The 26,153-nt window shown below is 41.8% G+C and overlaps 1 protein-coding gene across 2 annotated transcripts in view; it reads right to left on the bottom strand.

Annotated features, from left to right (window-relative positions):
- LOC103181873 (sodium- and chloride-dependent GABA transporter 2) overlaps window positions 1–24,920 on the bottom strand; it is a 50,614-nt gene extending 25,694 nt beyond the window's left edge. The window contains exons 1-3 of one of the 2 annotated variants that reach the window (XM_007898632.2): window positions 24,513–24,920; window positions 8,017–8,345; window positions 1,128–1,262 (exon numbers count right to left, since the gene is read on the bottom strand). In XM_007898632.2, coding sequence (XP_007896823.1) covers window positions 1,128–1,262; window positions 8,017–8,209 — 328 coding nt within the window. In that variant the 5' untranslated portion in view covers window positions 8,210–8,345; window positions 24,513–24,920. Of the gene's footprint in view, window positions 1–1,127; window positions 1,263–8,016; window positions 8,346–10,882; window positions 11,101–24,512 lie in introns of those variants that run through there. The other variant, XM_007898633.2, reaches the window with a different exon arrangement.
- Window positions 24,921–26,153: the final 1,233 nt, after the last annotated feature.

The following is a 26,153-nucleotide window of genomic DNA, read 5'->3' on the forward strand; positions in this document are numbered from 1 at the left end:
GGAGGTCTTGACACAGATCTGAAGAGATGGGAGGGAGAGAGTTGGAAGGACTCCTGGGTGGAGTTCCAAAGAGTGGGGCAATAAGCTGAAAGCCAAATGCCAATGGTGGGGCACGTAGGGCGGGAAATGTGAAGTAGGCCTGTGCCTGTTGAGCAAAGAGAGCGGCCAGTTTGTTCGGTTTGAGGAGGTCACAGAGGTACGGTGGGGCACAACCATGGAGGAACCATTAAGGAGAAAATGAGGATTCTGAACTCGATCCTCTGGGGGATGGGGAGCCAATGGAACAAGATGAGGATGTGGTGATAGGCTGGCGGAGCCTAGTATGGGAAAGGACATGGGCTGCAGAGTTCTGAACAGTATGCAACTTGTGTGGGAAAGAGCTGGGTTGGCCCATGAGCGGCGCTTTGGCATAGTCAAGCCTGGACGTGATAAATGCATGGATTCGTGTCTCGGAGGCCCAAGAGAGAGATAGTGGCAGAGGTAGGCAATATTCCAAAGATGGGTGGAAAATGCAGGGCAGATCAGATATAGCTGCTATTGGAAATAGAAAATGATGTAGTCAGTAATGCTCTACTATTGTGGACAATAAAGCAAACAATCAAACCATTACTGGTTACAACAACAACAAAATTACATTTGTATAGCGCCTTTCACGTCGGGAGGACATCCCAAGGCGCTGGACAGACAGAGTTATGGACCCGGGCTGAGAGTCGGGCTGGGGGAGGGGAGGCAGGGATATTGAAAGCATGGTTGAAGAGGAGGGTCTTGAGATCGGTTTTGAAGGTGGCAAGGGAGGGGATGAGACGAATGGACTGCGGGATGGAGTTCCAGAGGGTGGGGCAGAGTGGCGGAAGGACCGTCCACCGATAGTGGGGCGAGCAAGGCGGGGGACGTGAAGCAGGCTGAGCCCGCTGAGCAGAGGGAACGAATAGAGTGGTAGGGGGTTACGAAGCCGGAGAGGTAGGGGGAGCAAGACCGTGGAGAGCTTTGAAGGTGAGGACCAGGATCCGGAACTGTATCCTCTGTGTGATGGGAAGTCAGTGGAGTTGGGCAAGAATGGGGGTGATAGGATCGCACAGCCTAGAATGGGAGAGGACACGGGCTGCAGAGTTCTAGATGATACTTACCCTCAAAGAGGGGGCAGATCTTTCTCCAGGATGTGATTCCACCCTCTCTTGTATATTGTCCAAGGGAAGTTTCCAAAAAAAACATTGGGATTCCACAGATGATAAGGAATATAACATAAGGAATCAAGAAGGCACCTGTAAAAAAATATACAAATGAGAATTAACAGTCAAAATTGGTCCATTTTTTTTTGGTATGAGGTTCCCGAGAGGATTTATGTGTTGAAAATCTGTCTGCGGGAACCTTATGTATTTTAAGTAATCCATTTCAAAAGACATACTGTGAAATAGAAACCTTCCTGTACTGTGCTAGATTTAGCAATTCCTCTCCATCAAATGATCATCACTGTGCAGAGTCCTACTCAGTTTGTTGAAAGAGGTTCAATTATGGACAAGATATGGGTACAGGAACCAATATTAATTGCACACAAATGATTTGTCCACTATGAAAAAACGGATAGGACATTGAAATGCACTTCTCCACCAGCAAGTCAACAGATCATCGAAGTCCTCAACTCGAATATCAGCAATTGTATGGCTGTTTCTAGTCTGGAATATAGCTGTGAGGATTTTCTCTGAGAGCTTCTCAGAACTGCTGAAGTGACCCTTTCCATCGAGTTTACCATGCCTGTGTTTGCTTCTGCCTAATTCCAATGTCTTCCCCGTTTCTCTAAAGCAATCCACCTTTGCAAAGACTGCAATAGCAGCTGATGTAATATCTACCCCACCCACCCCAACACACACATAGTTCTCTAATTCCTTTACACATGTAACTATTTTGTAATGTTTGTATGTTTTTCAAAAGCATTGCCAAATCACCTCTGAGTGCCTACCCAATAATGCATAGTATTTAATTACAGGGTAAAATCACAGGCATGATGGTTCTTTTAAGACTGATATGTGAAGTATTGTCTTTCTACTCACACAAGATATGAGGGAGTGGCCTGCCTGAAATGGGTCCATTGGTCTGAATCCTTCCTTACAAAAGCAAGGAACAATCATTCCTCCACACATGGAGGGTACTCTTCCATTGAAAGAATGAAGATGACCCTACAAATAAATCTTTTTTTTTCTTAAATTCATGCATCTTCTTCACAATAAGTCACTTGTTCAATACGTGAGGAAGAGCTGTCTATATTTACAGGAGAACATATATTGAGATTCCAGATGCAAATCATGCATCATCACAGTTGCTAGGTACCAAGAAGTAACATTGACAGATGCTCTCTAGTTCAAGGAGGCTCCATTCATTGAATCGATTGGCCCTTCATTGAACCAGAATGTTTCCGATTAGCTACAACTATTCTTTGTTTGACCAATTATATTTTGTTTGTTAAGAGGCAAGCAATAATTAGGATTAACAAAGACTGCAATTACAAATGGCCCTTGTCAGCATTGACGTAATGGAATTGATGTGCCAATGATGACTGTTGAGAAAATCGGTAGTGGTCTGCCACACAGATGAAAATGAGGAAACCTTTGGTAGGAAACGAGAATTAGTTTCAGAATCAAAAAACAGGAAGATCCTGATAGACAAGCATTGCCTGAGTCTTGCTCATTCTGTAAGCAAGATAACAATAAAGTCTTCCAAGAAGCCTAAGCAATATAGAAAGGAAAATAAACTACAATAATTTTTTTTTTAAAAGTGGCAGGCAAACCAGAAATATAGAATTCAAATAAGGGAAGTATAGGGGATCAAATATAATTGGTATGGATAATTTCTATTTGCTACGTTTAAATTGTGAAATCTATATAATAATAATCCTTATAATAATCCTTGCATTTGATATAGCGCTTTTCAAGTCTTCTATACATCTCAAAGCCTTCACAGAATATAAAGAGAATTGGCTGTATATTTGTGGGCAAAATGTAATGGGATAAACAGAATATACATTTCCCGATTGATCTGTTTAATGATTAACTGAAATTGTGAAGGAACATCAAGAGGAAGATACAATCCTGCACCAAGTGCTGAACTATGCAACAGCTAAACAAGGGAAGAGTAAGTTATAATTAGACAGCACCTCAGGGCAGCCATCACAATATGGTTGTGTTTAAAGTCCAGTGGAGAAGTGAAAGAATGTGACAGCAATTTTTAATTTCAGAAAAATGGATCTAAAAGGGTTGAAGAGAGAACTGTGAAGGCTGTGCTGGGATACAGTGCTAGAAGGGAGAGCACAAAGATAACATGGAAACCTTTGAAGAAAACATTGCAATGGATTCAAAGTAAACTTGCAAAGTAACCCTCGTCCATGCCTTCAACACTTCCCCACCTCAACTCCTCCAATGCCCTCCTCGCCAGTCTCCCCAACTACACTAACTACAAACTACAACTGATTCAGACTCCGCCACCCAAATTCTCACCAACACTAAACTTCGTACCCCCATCACACCAGTCCTCGCCAGGCTCCACTGGCTCCTTATCACAAAACAGATCATCTACAAATCCCTTCACATCCTGGTACCTCCCAACTTTTATTACCCCCTCTCTCCACACTCCACTACCTGGTGCCTCCACTCGGTTAATTCTAGCCTCCTGTTGTCCCTCGTCCCCTCCACTCCACCATCAGTGACTGCACTTTCACCACTATGCCCCCAACTTTAGAACTGTCTTCTTCAATTTCTCTGCTTTACCCGCTCCTTCCCATCTTTTAGATCACGACTGCAGATCTTCCTTTTCGACCGTGCTTACGGTCACCTCCTCCCTCCACCCCGGCTAAGCATACTACTGTTAAGTGCGCCGAGGCGTTGCCCCGCATGAAAGACGCTATATAAATGCAAGTTAGTGTTGTTTTTGTACATTTGGGCAAGAAAGAAAGTAATCCGGGGGTCATTTTAAATGTATGGGAAAGACAGAAATAAAATAGAAAGGGAGATTCAAAATGTAGGACACATAAAACATAATGTGAAAGTTTTTTTTAAACATACTAGTAGCAAATAAGCAGTCAGCAAAACAGTAGAGCCTCCACAAGATTCTAAGAGTGATATTGAATCATGTGACCAATTCAGAGCAGATATCCTAAATAACTTCTTTGTCTCCATATTCACAAAGGAAACCATTGATTGCCTTCCTGATACAGATCTAGAATTTCCCGGCTGGTGAGAAAATATTAAGAGGATAGAATTAACAAATGAAAAGGTGACATGGAGACATAGAGCATTCAAACATAAAATGTCTTAGATATATTGTACATTAAGTTCCTTGAGGACTATGAAATCACTCAAGTGATAGTGGATTTCTGCAGGCAATTACTGGAACAGAAATGGTGTCCAAGAAATGGAGAGGGATGCATTATTAACAGATCCATAAAACTTCAAAGAAATATTCACTGCAAATATGTTAAAACAATGTCACATAGGAGATTGGTCTACATGGTCATCAGGCAAGGAATGGAAGGGGGGAGGGAGGTGGAGAACGACAACTTTGTTTTAGTGGAGTAGAAATTGGATACTACCTTAAAAGATAATTTTTAAAAATCCTTGCATTTGATATAGTGCTGTATCATGTTGTCGAGTCATCGCAAATCGCTTCACAGGATATCCTGTAAAGTATTGACTGTGTATTTTGTGGGCAAAAGTCTTCTCAAATCCTTCTCCACTCAAGCCCCTCAGACCAAAAATAATAGACTTTTTCTAACATCAGTGAGAATCATAGTCTTAGTTATAGCTTAGTTTGTGGAGTCCTGTAGCATGGTGGTTAAATGCGTGTCTCAAAAGCGAGAGGACCTAGGTTCGATTCCCGGGCAGGGCGAAAACTTGGACAAGTTTCCTTGCTCCATACTCTTCTGTTTTCCGAGCATTAAGTAGGAACCTGGTGTTGGGCAGATCGTTTTCCGGGGCTGATAATCTCTCTATATAAAAAAAATTGGGTCACTCAATCCACAACTATTTGTGGGACACTGCTGTGTGAATAACTGCACTTTACTACCAATCAGTATTACAATCTAAAGGCTTCCTCTCCCCAATGTGGGTCACATATATCTATCAGATAGATCATAAGCGTAGAAAACTTTGCCAATGGATATAACATGGAGCCTAATAATAATCCCTCCAAAAACCCAAAACAATAATAAATTGGTCATTTTCAATCTACGACTGTTTGTGGGACATTGCTGTGCGCAATTGGCTGCCGCGTTCGCCCACAAATATACAGTCAATTCACTTTACAGTGTGTTCTGTGAAGCGCTTTGGGATGTCCTCCCGACGTGAAAAGCGCTATATCAAATGCAAGGATTGTTGTTGTTATTGTGTGGAACTGGCTGCCGTTTTTCGCCCACAAAATACAGTCAATCCACTTTACAATATATTCGGTGAAGCGCTTTGAGACTTCTCAACCACGGGATAAGGCGCTATATATAAAGATTATAAATATATTAATTCAACTTTGGGTACGTCAAGTTTCTATTCTTATGAGTTGCTCAGACCACCTAACTGCAGGAGCAGAGTGAGCAGGTCTCTTTCTTGGATCAATGGAACTGACTATCATAATGAAGGACACAAAGATCTTGGCTCTGAGAACCTGTAACAGTTGAGTGTGTCTGAGTTGATTGCAGCTCACAATACATAGAAAACATCTCCAGGGGGCTAGCCATCGTGAAGGCCGTGATTATAGGGTAGTTTCTAAAGCCCACTAAGAACCCAAGCAGATAAAGCAAATTCCAACTTGGGTCTTGGTAGGTTTTCAAAGATGGGCAGGCAGAGGTGGATCAGACTAGGAAGCACTTTAATGTTTACCCAACTGTCCAGATCCTGAACACTCTGGACAAATTTGTTCTATGCAGCTCAAACATCTCAGTTGAGACCACAAAGGCATTGCTGGTGTGCTTCCAGGAGAAAGACCATAGGGTCTCAAGCGACCCCCAAAGGTTGCGAAGATCACATTTTATTAAGTCATCTTTGCTGGAATGTAACCATTTAAAAGAAGCCAACAAACTGCTGGTCTTCCATCGCAATGCCAAGCTCATCATGAGAAAAGGTTTCCAATGCAGCAATTAAGTAATTCATTCTGATGGGTCAGGATCCTCAATGCTTTTGATGATTAATAATAATCCTCGCATTTGATATAGCGCTTTATTAGATCTTTGAGACATCTCAAAGCGCTTCACAGAAAAGTGAATTGAATGCATATTTTGTGTCGAAATATGGCAGCCAACTCCACACAGCAGTGTCCCACAAACAGTCGTGGTTTGAAGTGACCAATTTTTTTTTGAAGGAATTATTACCCCTGGAAAAGCGATCCACCAATCGACTAACAACCAGGTTCCTATTACTGCTAGGTAAACAGAGGAATGTGGAGTAAGGAAACTTGCCCAACATTTTGCCCTGCCAGGAATCAAACTCAGGTCTCGCACTTGTGAGGCGAGTGCTCTAAACATTGAGCGCACTGATTAATGTCTTTGAAGTGGTAGGAACGGCTGGCCGACACCAGGGGGAACCCCTGACGTTCTACCACTTCCTCCTTTCATCACTGACGTGCGTATTGCGCACCTCCCATTGGATTGGGAGACACAGGAGAACAAGCAAATGAAGGATGTCATCAATCTGTCCTGTTTCATGACCAGAACATACACATTCAGTGTTAACATACAATGATAACCTCTGGCTAGCAACAGTCAAAGTCTGCCGTTTCTGCAAACTGGTATTAGACCAGAAGGTAGAGTTTTTGAACAGATCTGATATCAAATGTAACACATTTGCAGACCATTAGTGTGCTGCAAAGTGCAGATGAAGAACATAAGTGTTAGAACTTTTCTGCAAGACTTGAGACCAAACTTGGCAAGTTACAACAGGTCCTGCAATAGGACCCAAGATATAAGATGCACAAATGGATTTTTCTCCTTAGCAGAGGCTCCAGAGTTTCATCTTGCCTGTTAACAACTATACAATTACAACATGTTACTTGGTGCCAAAGACAATGACAACCTGAGTAGAAAACCAGCATAGAGAAGTCCTTAATTATCTTATTGAGAACAATCAAGAGTGCTTTTAAAGAGTATTAATTCTGTGATTACATAAATTTGCCATAATTTATGATGGCATCACCAAACAAAATGAAGAAAATTCATTATAATAAACCAATGCCTTTTACAAATCATGCAATCACTTTGTTATGGATGCTACAGAATCACATAATCGCCTGAGGAACGATCCGATAAGAGAATTCCTCTTCCCTTCCTCCTAAAGTTCAAGCAAGCAGAAACTGCTGAATGTCTGTCCAAGCTTACATTTATCCAACATGTGCCTTACCACTACTTGTCATTCAAGCATCACCCAAGCATTTGCAGGATTAACAAGAGCCAATTGGGAAGAATCCTTATCTCTAACAGTCTACCTTCCAAGACCTGCCAAGGAGCTAGGCTGGCTAGTCTGTAATCATCAGTACCTTGCACTTGGCTCACAAAACAAATAACTCAAACTGCCACAGATTCTTGCTATGCATTTGACCTTGAAGCCAGCTCAATTCTAAGGAAACACATTGCTTATCTACCCCCACCCCAAGGATTGTCAAGTTACAATTATGAAGGCCACAGCTGAAGGGGTGAAATGGTTTAATTTAGTTAGCTCTAAAGGTTAGAAATGTTCTGCAATTTTCTATTTAGTATAAACACATTTACAAGAGCTCTCTCACTTTATAAATGATTTTATATTTATAAAGGTAACCTGAAAGAAAACACATTTAGCATGGAAAAAGACACATCAGCATCTGGTGGCATTGCTGTCAATGTATGTAAAACTCAAGTGTATACAATTATTGATTTAAATACAATTACTGGTTTAAATACATAGCCTGCAAGAGAAATGGATTTTTCTATTGAAAACTTAATTTCAAATTCAAAGTCCTTAACCTTGTAAATACTTAAAATGAAACGTTTAAATTTCTCTTCAAGCCTACCTCCTCCATTCTTGTAACAAAGGTAAGGGAATCGCCAAACATTGCCCAGCCCAATAATTTCTCCAGCAACAGAAAGAGCATATTCCATTTTGTTTTGCCATTGTTCTCTCTCTAGTACTTCGGCTTTTTGGCAAAGGTAATCCTGTTTAGAGTCAGTCCCGCCTCGCTTGACTTCAGGTGTCTTGCTGTCCATTTCACGAAATGAGATTGTCGTGCTGGGAGTTGAGAATTGCTTGAGGCAATATTAACAGCAAATAGGATTACGCCAATCCCCAGGAGTTGCGAAACTGCAAATTTCTCAACAGTGTTTTCTACAAGTTCAGGAAAAACTGAAAACACACAAGAAATAACAAAATTCACTGTCAAAACAGTTTCTGGAGAAAGGTAGGTGATTTGCAGTACAATATTTGAAAACGTTTCATTTATTTAAACAAACAAATTTCTTCCTAAAATTGTATAACACACCTATTTTTTAAAAAATTCTCTGCAATTTTAACCTAACAGCTGCTTGGCCATCCCAGTTATGAGGGAAAGAATTGCCCGTCTGTTGTGAATATACAACCAAAGAGTGAAACAAGTGGGAACATGCACACTCTGGAGAAGGCCAGTAAATGGAACCACTCCCACTGTACGGGCAAGTTTGTACATATTGCTTTCCATTTGATTTATTCCTTTCTATGACTCTTTGGCTAGAATTCAATATATTACACAATCAACCCACAAATATATATTACATAACATAAATATATATTTATAACATAAATAATGAAGGCATAAGCTACATGATTCACATACGTTATATGCACAGTCACACACAACTCACACAAGAATGATCAGACCCACACTAAATTTCTGGACATATGACAATACACAGACAAAAAAGGGGGGGGGGAATACAATAGAATTCTGTTTCTTAAAATCCGAATGTCCTTAAAACCAGTCTACTCAATCTCTCAATTTTGGCTCATATTCTCTTGATAATTGCCTTTGACCATACCTTGGATCAACACAACTTTTCTTTTCCTGCTCAGTTTCTTTTGTGAATTAAACATTAATCCCACATTAAAGCAGGATGTTTGTTACAAATGCAAATTGTTGTGTTGCAGTGTTCACACATAATTCTATTTGATGCTGCTTTAAATAGTGAATTCACTGGAAGGGTTAATGGCTACAGTAATTGGAGCTCATTTAACTAGTAACTTGCTTTAATTTTATTTTCAAAAAATTAGTTTGAAGAGTGGCTGTTTGCAGTAGGGTTCAGTCATAGCAACTCTATTGGAATACAAATAGAAATACAATACAAATAGACCTTATGTATGCATCACTCTAAGTTTGCTTAACAAGCACAACCAAGCAGACACTACACAAAGACAGACAAACATCAATTTAAACTCCATTTTTCCCAGGCTTTATTTTGACTAATTTTCTGTAACTTTTCAATGTCTGTTTAGTAACAGCTTTTTCTCCCCCACTCGAACACTGATTCGCAGTAAGGCGCAGAGAAAATTAAAGGAAACTTAAAATAAATATTGTGAGAATGCTTACCAGTAATAATAATCCTTGCATTTGATATATATATGATTTTTCATGTTGGGAGGACATCTCAAAGCCTTTCACATGATATGATGTAAAGTACAGTGACTATTTTGTAAGCAAATGCTGCAGACAATTTTGCACACAGCAAAGTCCTACAAACAGCGTTGAAATGAATGACCAATTTTATTTATTTGGGGAATGTTAGCCAGGACACCAGAGAAACTTTCTTCTCTTTTAGAACACTACCATGGGATTGTTCAGGTCCACCTGAATTTGCAGACAACAACTCAGTTTAACATCCAAAGGACACACCTCCAAGAATGCAGTTTGCCTTTGAAGCTTGATTTTGTCTTCAAAAAATAAATGTGTAATAGGCACCTTTTCTTTGGACAATATCTGGCAAATATTACTTGCATGACTGTTTTGTTGTGAAAGGCTTCTCCTGAATCTTTGTAGTGCATGATTTCTTTTGTAAAAAAAAACTCACTGTGCCTTATTGTCTGCCTCACTCTAGATAATCACATATCGCTTGACTCATTTTATGAGTCACAAAAAAGTTTCCAGTCACCTGATTTGGAATACAATTCTGATTCCATTTTGGAGATTAGACAAAGTGCTGCAAACTCTGACTATGTCTTGAACTGTGCTCTAATATACAATTTAAATAATACTTTTAATGAATACTTTAAAGCTGATATAATCTGAAAATAAACCCTAAAGAATTAGTTCTTGCTTAAGAAATTACCAAAACAGGACATGAGACTATCAGCCAAAAATAAAAGGAAGCAATACGATTGTTTAGATTCACAGGAAATCCTTGTGCAAGTGTATTCAACAAAATCTAACTTTTCATGGTCTTGGAATGCAGAGTACGTGACAGAAAGAATACAGACTCAGATCTTTGATACAAACCAAGTCAAATGAGATCAAGGTAACTTGTGCGCATTAGTTCATTCTATTTTTACAGCTTTTTCAAAAAGTTTTGCAAGCTATTTAAATCTGTTAAAATAAGTTCTACAGTTTTCAGACATTTTGTGACTCACGTATCAGTGTAAAACAGTTCTAGAATGACATAATGTACCTTTGTATATCACTATGGAAAACGTACCCTCCAGGCAATGCACTTTATGGCGTAGGGCTTAACGCAAGATGCAAATACCAATTTGTGCCAGAAGTTTCAGTAACACAAACATTAATTTGTTCCAAAAATCATGATCACTTATCAGTAATACATAACATCTGTGGCAAACAACTCCATACATTTCTATTAATCATTAATTTATCTGTACAAATCTGAAGATATTGATTCTGCAACAAAATACGAACCTACCTTCTTTTCCTTGTCTGATACTGAGTTTTCCACTATTGAGTAATGGTGTTCTCACACTGAAAAGCAGCTGATGCCTTCCTTCCCTGGTGCGTATATGGTTCAGAAAAGTTTCAGATGCTCTTAGTGCACACTTCGATTTTTCAGTCCTACTGAGGTCTCACAGCTCCAATGGTCACATTAAAAGTGAGAGAGTGATCGGCTGCACTGCACTTTTAAACAGAGCAAAAAACTCCCAAAGGGGAGGAATCTATTTCTAGACAAGCAATGAGGGAGGGGCCATTTTCAAAACAGGTTCATTTCTCCAGGCTGGAGCCTTTTTGGCTAATTGATATCTTCTTACGAAAGTTAGGCGCCTTTTCCTTCCCACTGCTTCTAACATGCAAAAGCAAGTTATTTAAACCACAAATTTGTACTTTTATAAGAAAAATTTTGATCAAGAAAAAATTCAGACGCATTTCTATCAATATTAGAACACTAAACAAAAACAATTTTAAGCTTTGCTGACAGAATCAATCTTTATCAGTTCCATTGCTCATCAAGTAAATTGATTAACAAATTTGAAATGTGTTCGCAGTTTGTTGAGATCCACTTTTGTTGCTTCACTCATTAAGACTCTTGTGTTCCACATGCAAATGCAAAACATTACTTTATTTTCAAAGCATCATTGCAACCTGCAAAGCATGCAATGGCTTGCCATTTCTTACTTTATTCTTGAGTATTCATCATCATTCTCCTTGTGACTAATGTCAAAGGAGCTCTGCATGTCAAGTCTTTTCAAGTTCGGTTAATTGGCAGGAGATGTGGTCATGGGATAGAATACATATTTCCCACCTTGACTCAATAATTCCATTCAGAAAAGGAACTGGACACCTCACAAAATGAAGCCCCTCCTTGCCTAGCCCTGAATAAGAAAAAGAGCTTGTCTCCCTTTCCAAGCTACTCTGTGAGGTTCACAGGTGTTCTCACACCGAAGAGCAGCAGATATTCACGTTTTACAGCTTAAAATAATGCCTTATTTGCATGTCCTCGGAAAGTTTTGAATGTGTTTTTGAACATCATCGAGATGTCAGCCTGGCTCAGTCGGTAACACTCTCGCCTCTGAGTCAAAAGATCATGGATTCAAGCCACACATCGGAACTATGACTCACATGCGGGCTAACACTGCAGTGCTAGGGGTGTGCTGCACCATGGGAGGTGCCATCCTTCAGATGACACATTAAACCATCGGTTCAGGTGGATGTTAAAGATCCCATGACACAATGCAAAAAGAGAAGGGAGTTTCCCCCAGTATTGCGGTCAGCAATCCCTCAAGTAAAACTGAACACTCACATCACACTGTTAGTGGGACAATGCTGTGTGTAAACTAGCTGCCACATCCACTTACAAAATACTAAATGACTACACTTTATAATGAATCATGTGAAGTGATGTCCTCCTGACGCAAAGGTGCTATAATCAAATGCAAGGTTTGTTTTCAATTTTAATCGAACATCAAAAATAAAATTTACTTTTCTGAAAATGGAAGGTAACCACAACAGGGAAGTTAGAAAAAAATATTTACACTGAGAATGCTTGGAAAGTGGTATTTTCGGTCATAAACCGTTGCTGAGGTGGAGTGCATCAATCACGTTAAAAAAAAGATTTAAATGGAGGCTTGAAAAAGAGGATCATAAAAGAACACAAGGTCTTGAAGAGTGGGACTAGGTCAGGTGATTTAAAAGAAGAAAATCGGCAGTGTACACTTGGATTGAATGGCATCTGTAACATTCAATGATTCTCTGTGCATAACTAATAAAAATTGAACTTTTTCACTGTTCTCTTCCTGCTTAATATTTCTGTACAAAGATCTGGGGTTTAAAATATATGTATTTAGTAGCCGTTCTAGAACATTTGCATAAATTTTGATGGGGTCTAAAATTTGTGTCAACAACAACAATTTGCATTTATGTAGCACCCTTCACGTGGAGTATCATCTTGGAGCACTTAGGAGCAGTGGAGAGCTACACAAAGCTGGGACAAAACCAAAAGCACGTTCAAAGAGAAAGGTCTTCAGGTATGATTTCAAAAACAAGAAAGAGGGAGCAAAGTGAAGGCATTGAGAAAGGGAGTTCCAAGCTTTGGGAGTATAATGGCTGAAAGCACGGCTGCTGCTGGTGAAGTGGAGAGGATGAGGGACAAACAGAAGGCCAGAGCCAGCCATATCAGGAAACAAAATTTGAAATCTAGATTTTTCTCAAATCGATAAGATGAACAAAATGCTCAAGTGTGTATTTACATTAGCTATGTGAATGAAAATTAGCACAATTGCAAGGACTTGTACCCAAACCAATACATGGAAATTCCAGAGATATCTGTTGGAATGGAATATACACTCTCCCAGGAGGGACGCACCCTGCTGACCTAATTTCGGAAAGTATTAGCCGCATGTTGGCAAGAACCAAGGACTGAGGGACTCCAGGGTATGCATTGGGGTACTCTTGGGAGTCTAACCAGCTAAACCCACATTGCGTGCCGCTTGTTCAGCTACCCATTAGCACTGTGGCTTGCAGGGTTAATGCAAGCTGAGTATCTCCATGATTTTACTGTATTCGAAGAGAAGTGCTTTCTATGTATGTGTGCATGCATGCAAGCTAAAAATGCTTCAGATAATTTGATCAGTCACCTCCTTGCTGTTTACAGGACTCTATGCTATGCTAAAAGGTTGGCGTGTTTGATGACATAGTTACGACAGTTGACATCAATTGCCTGCAAAGTATTTTGAGACATTGCAATAATCCTTGCATATGATATAGCGCATTATCATATTGTCAATGTCTTAAAGCACTTCACAGGATTTTACTGTCAAGCGAACTGACTGTACTTTTGTCAGCAAATGCAGGAGCCAATTTGATCACAGCAACGTCCCACAAACAGTAATGAAGTGAATGACTCATTTTATTTGGGGAATTGTTGGCTAGGTCACCAGGAGAAACTCCCTTTATCTTTTCAAAGAATGCCTTGAGATCTTTAATGTTCTCCTGAACAGGTTGCCGGAACTTCAGTTAACTTAATCTAAAGGACAGCAACTGAGATTGCAACACTCAGTCCTCCTCTCCTGGTTTAAATCCTAACTAACCCACTGCCTCCACTTTATCTCAAACTGTTTCATCGCCACTGCAGAGTACCTCAGGACTGTTGCCTCAGCCACTCCTTTACCTCATCTGCACGATCCCTTTGGCAACGTAATCCACATATTATGTTTATCGGATTATATGCAAATTGGTTTATTTCCATACGTAGGCAAATGACGACCTAATTTTCAACTTCTCTCGATTCAGGATCCACTTTCTATTTGCCTGTCAGGCAAATATCCTCCAACTTAACATAAATAAGACGAAAGCCATCCACCACCACCATCTCCATGCTTTGGCTCTGATCTCCTGAACTTCCCTGGCTTCCCTCTCAAACTCTCTGAACCGATGCACAACCATAATGCACAGCTTCCTTTTTATCTCCAGCACATCGCTCACCTCTGCCCCCATCTCACATCCAATTCTGCTGAAATTCTCATTCACGTCTTCGTCACATCCCGCTAATACTTTTTCCCAACTCTATCCCTGCAGGTCTTTCAAGTTTCACCATTCACAAGCTACAACCCACGCAAAATTCTGCTGCCTGCATCCTCACCCACACCAAACTACACGCCATCAGCCCAGTCTCCCTGCGGAGCGAATTCAAGTTCCTCATCCACAAATCTATGCATTCCCTAGCACCTCTTTAATTCTCTGACCATCTCATATCTAATATAGCTGTTTGCCCCCTCCACTTTGCTAACTGCTAACTGCCCCCTCCTCTTTGCACCATCATTGGTGACCAAGCTTTTATTTCTACACCCCTAACCTCTGGAAACTCCTCCTTGTAAAACACCCTGAGGTGTTACCCTGCATGGAGCTCTACAAATGCAAGCTGTTGTTGTTGTTGTAGACATTTTGTCAAATTCAGGCAATGGTATGAAGTCCTATTTTCAAGGATTGGCAAGGATTAGGGTGATCACCATGCAGAGTTCGATGTCGGCGAGGTGACGGTGAGGCCAGAGAGACTGGCAAGGAGTGAATTGGAAAATTCTAGTTGAGGTATCAAAGGCACAAATGAGGGCTTCGGTGGTATCCAGTGTGAGATGGGGGTAAAGGCAGATAATGTGATGGAGGTAAAGAAAAGCTGTCTTGGTCAGGGACTAAATGTTAGGAAGGAAGGCTAAGTATCAACCTGAATATCATACAGGAAGGAATGTGGTGGTAAGAGCTGAATGTGAGGAGATTTTGGTGGGAACCAAGGAAGATGGCTTCCATCTTGTCTATGTTAAGCTGCAAACAGAGCTCTATTTAAACAGCAGCAACATCCGGTAATGTTGGATTCCACAGATTCAGTGCTGTAACATTCTATGAATTATTTGTTTCTAGCAAATTTTATAGTTTCCACGATTAATAGCAACACTCTCTTGTTCAGAATATTTTTCAACTGGACTCTTGTGCACTGCCAGTTCCTACCAGTATGCTACTTGAATGATAATCAGGAATAGACTTGGGAAAGGTGAGTTTCATTTTTATTGAAGCAAGAAAAACAACCCCTCCCTTCATCTCTGGAAGGATAAGTCTTCCCCACTTCCTATGAGTTATCAATATGATTTGCTCACAGGTTATTTTCTCCGACACATCACAACCAAATAATTTGACACTGCAAATCACAGTTTACACATTTACTTATTGCATCACTCAAATGACTGCATCCTGACTCACAAATTGTGAAACTTTCCTAAAACTTTCCACAGCACATCTCATGCACTGATTGCATTTACAGGATCTTGCGATATAAGGTACGGTAACTGCAACTCTTGCCTCATCCTTTGGTTTGAACTAGCAACCTACTGAGAGGTGCAGGACAGAATAAGACAATTCTTGCAGTGCCATTCAAAACAGGCAAGTTTGTTCAGTTATTCTAATCCGTGGAGGAAAATAATAATCATATAATCATCCTTTTCTCATTCTCTTTTGAAGGCAAAGACATTTTCTGGGATACAGTTTGACAGGACCATCCCACCTCTGCTAGCTCACAAAAGTGGCATCAGATTATTCCGGGGTGAAAGTAATAATGTCTTCCCCAATTCTATCCTCAGAACAATGTACACAATATTGTGTTTTTAGCTGATGCCACTGGACAGTTATCTGGAGTGGGAAGTCAGGCTAAATTTCTTAAAGGAAAAAATAAGAAAATGCCATTTCTCCCAACAAGCTGCGACTCCCTAACAAACAAAAGCTAACTCATCACAGACTTTATCTTAGCCATTCCATCACCCGAGGGAAAGTATTTTTTTCCACATATGATCCGTTAAAAAATAATAAATAACAAGTTCTAGAATATTAATCCATCTCTACCATTCTGCTGTGGAATTCTTCACTGCAGTAATTTACATTAACGTGGCATCCCTCACATAAAATAAGCATCTCAAACCTGGGTACAAAATGGGATAAATTAGAAGTGAATCTTTTTTATTGGTCAGCTGGTTGTTTGACACGTGCAGAAACCATACTTACAAGTATCCGAACACCTTTGCTTTAGAAATTTCTCCTTGTGTGGAATGACGTTCTCTCACCAAAGGGGCAAAATAACAACAAAATTACATTTATACAGCACCTTTCACGTCGGGAGGACATCTCAAGGCACTGGACAATCAGGAATTTCAAGCAGGGGGGTGTTGTGATCAGGGAGGGTGAAGGGCAGGGAGGATAGGACGACGGCCAAAAGGGAGTGTCTTGAGACATGCCTTGGAGAAGGCAAGAGAGGGAGTGAGGCAAATGGATTATGGGATGGAGTTCCAAAGGGTGGAGGAAGCAGCTGAAGGCCCGAGCACCAATGGTGGGGTGGGCCAGGCAAGTGGAGCAGGCCGCAGTCTGTGAACAGAGGCACTTACCTAATTTTGGTATGTATTGAGAGCAGATTGGCAAGAGCCAAGATTGGCAACCCCAGAGGGTGCATTGGGTATTGCTGGATTTCAACCAACAAACTGTATACCTTACCACTGTAAGCATTCAGCGGGCAAGCTTTGCACTGCCTGTTCAGCTAGGACTACCCTGTCCATTTGGGTTTTGCTCCTAGGATTAACACGAGAAGAGTGGGAACAATCTTTGTCCCAAATGACAGGTCTGACCCTCCAACTCCTGCCAGGCTGCCTCCCTTCCTGTCTCACAGCACAGATATCATTGTGACATAATAATAATCCTTGCATTTGATATAGCACCTTATTGCTTCTTCAAGACGTCTCAAAGCACTTCACAGAATACACTGTAAAGTGAATTGACTGTATATTTTGTTGTAAGCGAAACTCAGCTGCCAATTGTCCACACAGTCGTGGATTAAGTGAAAATTTTATTTATTTATTTTGAAGGAAGTATTACCCCTGGAAAAGCATCCATCAATCGACTAACAACTGGGTTCCTAATTACTGCTAGGTAAACAGAGGCATGTGGAGTAAGAAAACTTTCCAACATTTTGCCCTCCTGAGAATCGAACACAGGTCTCTCGCTTGCGAGCTGAGTGTACTAACCACTAAGCTACAGGACTAAGACAGGATATTGCATGTTTTTCAAGTTCAAAGCATTTTCTTAAGATTGCAGTGAATTGTGCAAACCTTTTAAAGTCTCTCACTTTGAAAAATTAACCATTTATGCAAGAACAGTACTGAATTTTTAACAATGAGAAAGATTAACAAGATTAATCATGATGACTGTGACTGAGGGAAGCACTGATTTGTTTTCCCACTCCAGTCTAATTTTTACCCCGCCCACAAGATTGAGAAAACCGATTCCTGCCCCAAAACAGTAAAATAGCATCTGATCTTAGTTGGAGGCACTCTTGTCTCCAAGACAAAAGGCTGAGGTTTCAAGCCTATGTCAGGTCTTGAAACCCAAATGTCTAAACTGATACTGGACCTGTGCTGCATTGTTGGAGGTGTCGTCCTTTGGACGAGCTGTTAAACCGAGCCCCAAATAGACGTTAAAGATTCTATGGCACAATTCGAAAACAGAAAGGAGTTTCTCCCAGTATTCTGGCCAAAAATCTCAAAAATAAAACTGTTCATTTGCTTTTTGCGAGACACTGCTTTGCACATAATTGGCTACTGCCTTCGCCCACAAAACACTCCACTTTGGGACATCCTCCTAACGTGAAAGGTAGATACCAAATGCAAGGATTATTATTATGTAAATCTCCCTAGCGGGACAAGAATACTAACATTGAAGTACTGGAACATACTGATAGCACCAGCAATGAGACTATGATCTCATTAGAAGCAGTAAAACTGGTCGCTGATCACTAAGCCTTATGCCCCCCTCCTCTATAATAATAAATTAATGCTGAGTAAAAATAATGGTTAGGTAGGGGCATCAATTTGATCAGAGTGCACAAAACCAAACGAATGTCACCTTGGAGTAGCCCTATTCATTTCATAAGGATCTAATGCTAAACAGAAAAAGTCTCTATGAAGGCTTAAAACAATTCTTAAAAGATAAATGTGGAATACACCGCCTCTGATACAGAATCAATATGGCTATCTAATAGGAAGATCAATAGCTATTTGAGATGTAAGGATGTATAGAGATATGGTGAAGAATGAGATGAAAATATTTGTCATATGACAAAATGGTAGAGTTCTGGTTCAATTCCAACTCAATCTATTTGCTGTCAGGCTTCCGTAAAATAACATAAATCAGTCAGAAACCCATCATACTTTCTTCCACAGTCATGCAAATCCTACAATATAATTTTCTTTAGCCATTAATAGCTACTATTATGAAGTATTTGTTGATAAACCATGAACCCTGAAGTTCATCAATTACCCAAATATTTATCCATGTCCATTTCTCCAACATACCTATTTGGGTTTTGGACTTGAGCTTTGTTAGTAGTGCCATCCTTTGGTTGAGATGTTGAAACAAAATGTTATCTGCATGTCTTTAGGGGACTCTATTCAAAAAGAGAATGTAGCTTTCCTTTGTGTCTCGGTAATAATTGATTATTCACCTCATGGCTACTTGTTGGATTGCACTGAACACAAACATCTCTCATGCTTCCCAACAGAGTCGTTAAACTTATGTGGCAATGGAATCCATACAGCAGTAGACCCTTCATTAGCACCACAATCCACAATTGGTTTGTGCAAGAGGGATTACAAGAGAATTCCATATTTGTCCCAAGAGTGAATTTGCAAGCTAAGAAGCTTCCAGAGATCATCTGTGACCCAAATATTTCTGTAGAGAAGGTTGGTTCCATTATTTCAATGGACATCGAACTGATAAAATCAACCTTCATCTGGATCAATATCACAAGAGATTAGCTTTGCTGACTCAGCAACTGCCCCATCTTACCCTCAAGAACTAAAGACTACATGAAATGTAGACAAACTCAGTGATGAGCAAATGTACAACACTTTACAGTATATCCTGTAAACTGCTTTGAGATGTCTCAAAGACATGATACAACACCATATCTTAGAATCATAGAGCCATACAGCACAGAAAGAGGCCATTCGGCCCATCGTTTCTGCGCGAGCTCCGAAAAGAGCAATCCAGCTCAATCCCACTGGTCTGCTTTCTCTCCATAGCCCTGCAATCTTGTCCTCCCTAAATACCTATCTACTTCTCTCTTAAAAATTGTTATTGAATCGGTTTCCACTATCCTTTCAGGCAATGCATTCCAGATCCGAACTCACTGAGTGAAAAAAAATTCCTAAATTCCCTTCTGTTTCTTGTAACAACTAAATTAAATTAGTGTCCTCGGGTTACTGACCCACATGACAGTGGAAACAGTATTTCCCGGTTCAACCTATCAAATTCTCTCATGATCTTGAAAACCTCTATTAAATCCCCTCTTAATCTGCTCTAGGGAGAATAGTCCTAGTTTCGCTAACCTCTCCTCATAACTAAGGCCCTAAAATGGAGTCCTTTAGCTCAGTGGTTAGAGCACTCGCTTTGCAAGCGAGAGACCTGAGTTCAATTCCAGGCAGAGGGCGAAACCTTGGGCAACTTTCCTTACTCCACACGCCTAATAATAATCCCTCCAAAACCCCAAACAATAATAAATTGGTTATTTTCAATCTACGACTGTTTGTGGGACATTGCTGTGCCCAATTGGCTGCCGAGTTCGCCCACAAATATACAGTCAATTCACTTTACAGTGTCTTCTGTGAAGCGCTTTGGGACGTCCTCCCGACGTGAAAAGCGCTATATCAAATGCAAGGATTATTATTATTATTATTCCTGGTACCATCCTGGTAAACCTCCTTTGCACCCTCTCCAATGCCCTAACATCTTTCCTAAACTGTGATGCCCAGAACTGAACACAATACTCCAACTGAGGCCTAACCAGCATTTTATAAATATTCAACATAACCTCCTGACTTTTGAATTCTATGCCCCTGCTTAAAAAAGCATACGAGATACTAGGTTTTACAACAGCTTTATCTACCTGTCCAGCCACCTTCAGAGATTTGCTTATGTGGACCCCCAGGTCTCTCTGTTCATTTGCCCCCTTTAAGATTGTACCATATTGCTTATCATGCCTCGCCTCATTCTTCTTACCCAAATGCAACACTTCACATTTCTCCACATTAAACCTCATCTGCCAAGTTTCTGCCCATTTTACCAACCTGTCTAAGTCCTCTTGGAGTCTAGTTCTATCCTCCTCACCATTAACTACTTTTACTAGCTTAGTTTCGTCTGTAAATTTGGAAATTGTGTTCCCTATTTCCAGGTCCAGATCATTAATATAGATCAGAAAGAGCAGTGGTCCCAATACCGACCCCTGAGGGACACCACTACACACCTCCCTCCAGTCAGAAAAGCAACCATTTACTTCCATTCTCTGCCTCAACAACAACAAGTTACATTTGTATAGCGCTTTTCACGTCGAGAGGACGTTCCAAGGCGCCTCCTAGCCAATCCTGGATCCATGTTGCCACAGCCCCTTTAATACCGTGGGCTTCTATTTTGTTTATAAGTCTCTTATGTGGCACTTTGACAAATGCCTTTTGAAAATCTAGATAAATTACGTCTACTGCACTACCTTCATCACTTCATCAAAAAATTCTATTAGGTTTGTCAGACACGACCTGCCTTTAATAAATCTGTGTCGACTGTCCTTTATTAAACCAAATTTTTCTAAGTGAGAATTTATATTGTCTCGGATTATAGTCTCCAGAAGTTTTCCTACAACTGATGTTAGGCTGATTGGCCTGTAGTTCTTAGGTTTATTCTTCTGCCCCTTTTTGTACAGGGGAGTACCATTTGCAAAGTTCCAGTTCTCTGGCACCACTCCAGTGTCCAAAGAGGATTGAAAGATTGTGGTCAGATACTCCGCTATTTCCACCCTTCCTTCCCTCAGTAACCTAGGATGCATCCCTTCCGGACCAGGTGACCTATCTATGTTGAGCACCGACAGCCTTTTTAGTAACAAATATCAAATGCAAGGATGATTATTGATTAGACTGTTCTGTACTACCAGATGTTGCTTAAGTGGACCCTAGCAGTGAAGACAAGATGCCCACAAGAGTGAGGGACTCAAAACAGGTTATGACAAAATAAACCTGATTTCCGCAACAACAGTGGTGCTTTCCACCAGGTGATAATGAAGTCCATTGAGTACAACCACTGCAAATATATTCATGGGATGTTTTTGTGAAGTCTTTGTGACTTTGTGAAGACACCTCCAATTCAAAACCAGAAGGTTGTACTGCTCATACATAACTGTCCTGCTCACCTACCAGCTGCTGGTCTACAAACCACAGATGGCTGAATCAAGATGCTCAGCCTACCTAAGAACACAAAAATAAGATCCAACCAGGATAAATTACCACCTTCAAACAGATCTACTGAAGGAAACTTTTGAACTCTATCCTGAGCATTACCAAATGCCCAAAACAAATATACCTGAAGGATGCATTCTACATGCATTCTAGAAGCTGGAGAGTGGGATAAGCCAAACACAACTTTTATTGAGAGATGTACCAAAACCCATTGTCCTGTCCTTGCCTCAGCCAAATCGTCCTTCCACTCCAGTATCATCCTGGAGAACGAGCACAACCCCAGGCTTCTCTTCTCTACAACAAATAGGCTCCTTCACCCACCTTTACATGCCCCGTTTATTCTTTTTCAACTCCAAATGGGAGTTGATGGGATTCATCCGGTCCAAAATCGAGAGGATCTGCTCTACTGCCTCTGCTCTTGCTACTACCACTCCCTCCTCTTCTCCCCCTCTAGTTCCACCTTCCCTCCCTACACATTTTCATCCCTCTCCACCATCATCTCCCGAATAAAGCCCACCACATGCTCCCTCAATCCCATCTCTCTCCTGACATCCCAGCTCCACCTCCTTGCCCCCTCCTAATGGACATCAGGAAATTCTTTGTCCACTGGCAATGTTCCCACCCCCTTCAAAACTGCTGTCGTCATCCCTCCTCAAAAAAACCTTTCCTCAACTCATCCCTGTTCTCCAATTGCTGTCCTGTCTCCAACCTTCATTTCCTCTCCCCGGTCCTGGAATTAGTCATAGCTTCCCAGCTTCGCTATTTCATTTCCCTGCAGGAACCCCTCCTACAGTACTGGTTAAAGTCACCAACAACATTCTCTCCATCTGTGATCAAGCGTCTCTCTGCCTCCTTGTCATTCTTGACCTCTCTGCTGCCTTCAACACTGTTGACTATTCTATCCTTCTCCAGTCTTTCCTCTCAGCTACATGGTTTTGTCCTTTCCTGGTTTCATTCTTACCTATCTCAATGTCTCCACTTCACATTTGCACCATCTCGTGGGGCATTCCTCATGGTTTTTATCCTCCATCCTCTCCTCTTTAATATTTACATGCTCCTGCTCAGCAATACCACTCACAAGAATAGGATAAACTCCATGTCTGTGCTGTGACCCGTTCAGCTTTCCCCCACCCAACATTGCCAACCTCACTAATTACCATTGGGCCACTCCTCCTCATCCTTACCGACAGATTCATCGCATCCAGTCTTGACTATGCCAACTTTCTGCTCGTCAAACTTCACAACTATTCCCTCCACAAGCTGCAGACCATCCAGAACTCTGCAGCTCTTGTCCTCTGCTACACTATGCCCCATCCTCGCCTGGCTCCACTGGCTCCCCCAGAACGTTGAGTTCAAGATCCTTGTGCTCACGTGTAAATGCCTCCAGTCTTGTTCCATCCTACATCTGCGACCTTCTTAAACCCTACCGCCTACTCTCTCTACTCAGCAGGCACAGGCCTGTTCATATCCCCCGCTCTGCCCACCCACCAACAAGGGTCAGACTTTCAGTCTACCTGCCCCAATCTCCGAAACTCCATCCTGAGTCCCTTAACCTTGCCTCCATCAAGGACCATCTCAAGACCTTGGCTCCTTGACCAAATCTCCGGTCATCTTCCCACCCCTCCCAAATCTAACCCCCCAGCTTTGTTGCAAACCCTCAACTGTTCAGTGTCTTGTGGGACGTCCCATTGACAGGAAAGGCAGTACGTAAGTGCAAATTGTTGTTGTTGATTTGCATCAAAAAAGCAGGACACTCCGAGGCACGTGAAGATGACTGACTTCTTCAAGGAGTCCAACTGAGATATATGGAAATTGTTATGGAATTTTTTTTGATGTTTAAAGATATTGTGTTTGATGCACTCTTTACAGTTTCAAATATTTAGTGTTTGTTATTTACAGTACTGAAGATTATGGTTTGGTTAGTGAAGATTTACTGTTTGAAACATTTTACTTTCAACCATTCAGTGACTGGCACCTTCCTTCCAGTGTCAAAGATTTACCACTATGTCATTTACAGTATTAAAAATGTTGTACTTCATAACCACTAGCTGCTGCAAGTGAGTGCTTCCGGGGTTTTTTAAGCAATCAATTATATACTGCTCATCAGTCGTGTGTAGTTGCTTTAATGCATTTACTGCTACGCGCATGTGCAGTGAAAATGGCTATTGCGGCCTTGTTTTGGAGCAAATTTATAATTTGTGGATCTGGACTTCCAATCTTATAATACTTGCTTTTTAAATTGTGTCTATAAACCTGGCAGCCAATTTGACCGTGAATGGAAGATTTATCTGGAGAAATTCCCTTCCATTTGGAATGCCATGGGATCTTTCAACGTGCACTTGAGAAGGCAGACATGCCCTTGGTTTATAAAGTCTCATTTGAAGGGCAGCATCTCTGAAAATGCAGCACTCCTCTCCAGCACTGCATTCAAAGAGCCAACCCAGACCATGAGCTCAACTTCCCAACGGTGTACAGTAAAGGCACAGAAAGAAGCTTCATGGCATTGTTTGAAACCATTTTAGTTAAAAAAACACTTAAATGCAAAAAAAAGCCTAATGAGCAAAACATAACGCTTTACAACTCTGGACAGTTAATTCTCCGCCAGTCCAAAAATGAAAGGAGCACTTTGGGCGGAGGGGGGGATCGCTTTTCACGAGACAAAGGGATACCGTCCCTCGGAATTTATTTTCCCTCATCTTTCTAGCCCGAAAAACCGGGATCGCTCCAAGGGTATGCGGAGGATCAATACACCCTATTCATCTGCATTCCCAAGCGGAATTTGGCCGAATTGTTTACCTTTTCTCCCTCGTTGAATAGGTCCTTTTGTTCTCCGGTGGAGGTTTTTAATTCAGCAAACAACGGTTTTCTTTCTCTTCTTTCTTCCCCAATAACACGACTTGAACTCGTCTCTCTCTCTCCTTCCTGCCTGACGCGACCTTCTTCCTCCGGTAACTGTTTTAACTCCCCCTTTAACTCTTACCTGATTCCCCTTCTCCCCACACACAGAATATAAACTCTTAGCCGTTGGGGGGGATACAATTAACCGAGTTTATAAACCTCTGGTTCCCGTCGCCCGAACGCACTTATCCAATCGATTTTTTTTTCTCTTCCTGGAAAATGCAAACGAGGCGCGAGTCACTTCCCGCCTCCGCGGCGCCACGAGCGTCACCAACCGCTTCCCCTCGAGCAGGAGCCCCCCCTCCCCCTCCCTCCCCCCTCCCCCTCCCCGGCGCGCGGCGCGCGCGAGAACCGGCACCAACGGTTATTTTCCCCGGATATTGAAGGAATGCCGTAGGTTTGTCGCCCCCCGAAAAAAAAAGTAGCTCGAGTATATATTGATGTGTCGCCTACTGTCAGAGGTCAACGGCGAGGCCGACTCAGTGCTTTTTCAAACTGTAAGAAAAGTAAAGGTCTTCAGGGGGGAGGGGGAGAGAGAGAGGGGGGAGGGGGAGAGAGGGGGGAGGGGGAGAGAGAGGGGGGAGGGGGAGAGAGGGGGGGGGAGGGGGGATGGGGGAGGGGGATGGGGGGAGGGAGGGGGGGATGGGGGAGAGAGAGGGGGGGGAGAGGGGGGAGAGAGAGAGGGGAGGGGGAGAGAGAGGGGGAGAGAGGGAGGGGGGGGGAGGGAGGGGGGGGAGAGAGAAGGGATGGGGGAGAGAGAAGAGAGAGATGGGGGAAGGAACCCACCAAACCCAGTTTTTCTCCACGCGCAGCTCAATAAGAACCGCCCGATTGGATGTTTGGGCGCGTCTCTAATTCATTAAAAATCACATTTAAATCTGCAAAATGTACCCCCCCAACATCTCCCCCCACACACACACACACACCCTCACCCACATACAAAAACTGGATAATTGGCAGTGAGAAACTACTGTATTTGTGATAAAACATTGCATTTGATGAGACCTCTGGAATGCGTCTCTTCTGGAGGATGAGAAGTTGAATGTCAACTTGACCGAGGCCCTTCTGCTTGGCTTCTGTCAACGCCTCTATACCTCGGGGCTGACAGCATCATCACCCTTCATGGATGCACTCTTCACCTCACGGAGCAAATGCGGAAACTCAGTGTCCTATTCGACCCTCAACTATCCTTCATCTGCCAAATCCATGCCATGACCCGCTCCGCCTTTCCCACCCCCGCAACATTGCCTGGCTCCACCATAGTCTTCTTACCGCAGGCTGCCGAGACCCTCATCCACTTATTCATCATATCCCAGGCACAACTACACAAATTCCCTGCTTGTTGGCCTCCCCAACTCCACTCTCCACAGGCTGCATATCGATCATCCTGAACTTTGCAGCCCGTGTCTTCCCACACCAAGATCCACAACCCTATCACCCACATCTTCGCCCAGTTCCACTGGCTCCCCATCACTCAGGGGATAAAGTTCAAGATCCTGATCCTCACCTTCAAGGCTCTTCCTTACCTCTGTAACCTCC

This window comes from Callorhinchus milii, unplaced genomic scaffold, assembly GCF_018977255.1.
Source record: "Callorhinchus milii isolate IMCB2004 unplaced genomic scaffold, IMCB_Cmil_1.0 Scaffold5, whole genome shotgun sequence".
NCBI lineage: Eukaryota > Metazoa > Chordata > Chondrichthyes > Chimaeriformes > Callorhinchidae > Callorhinchus > Callorhinchus milii.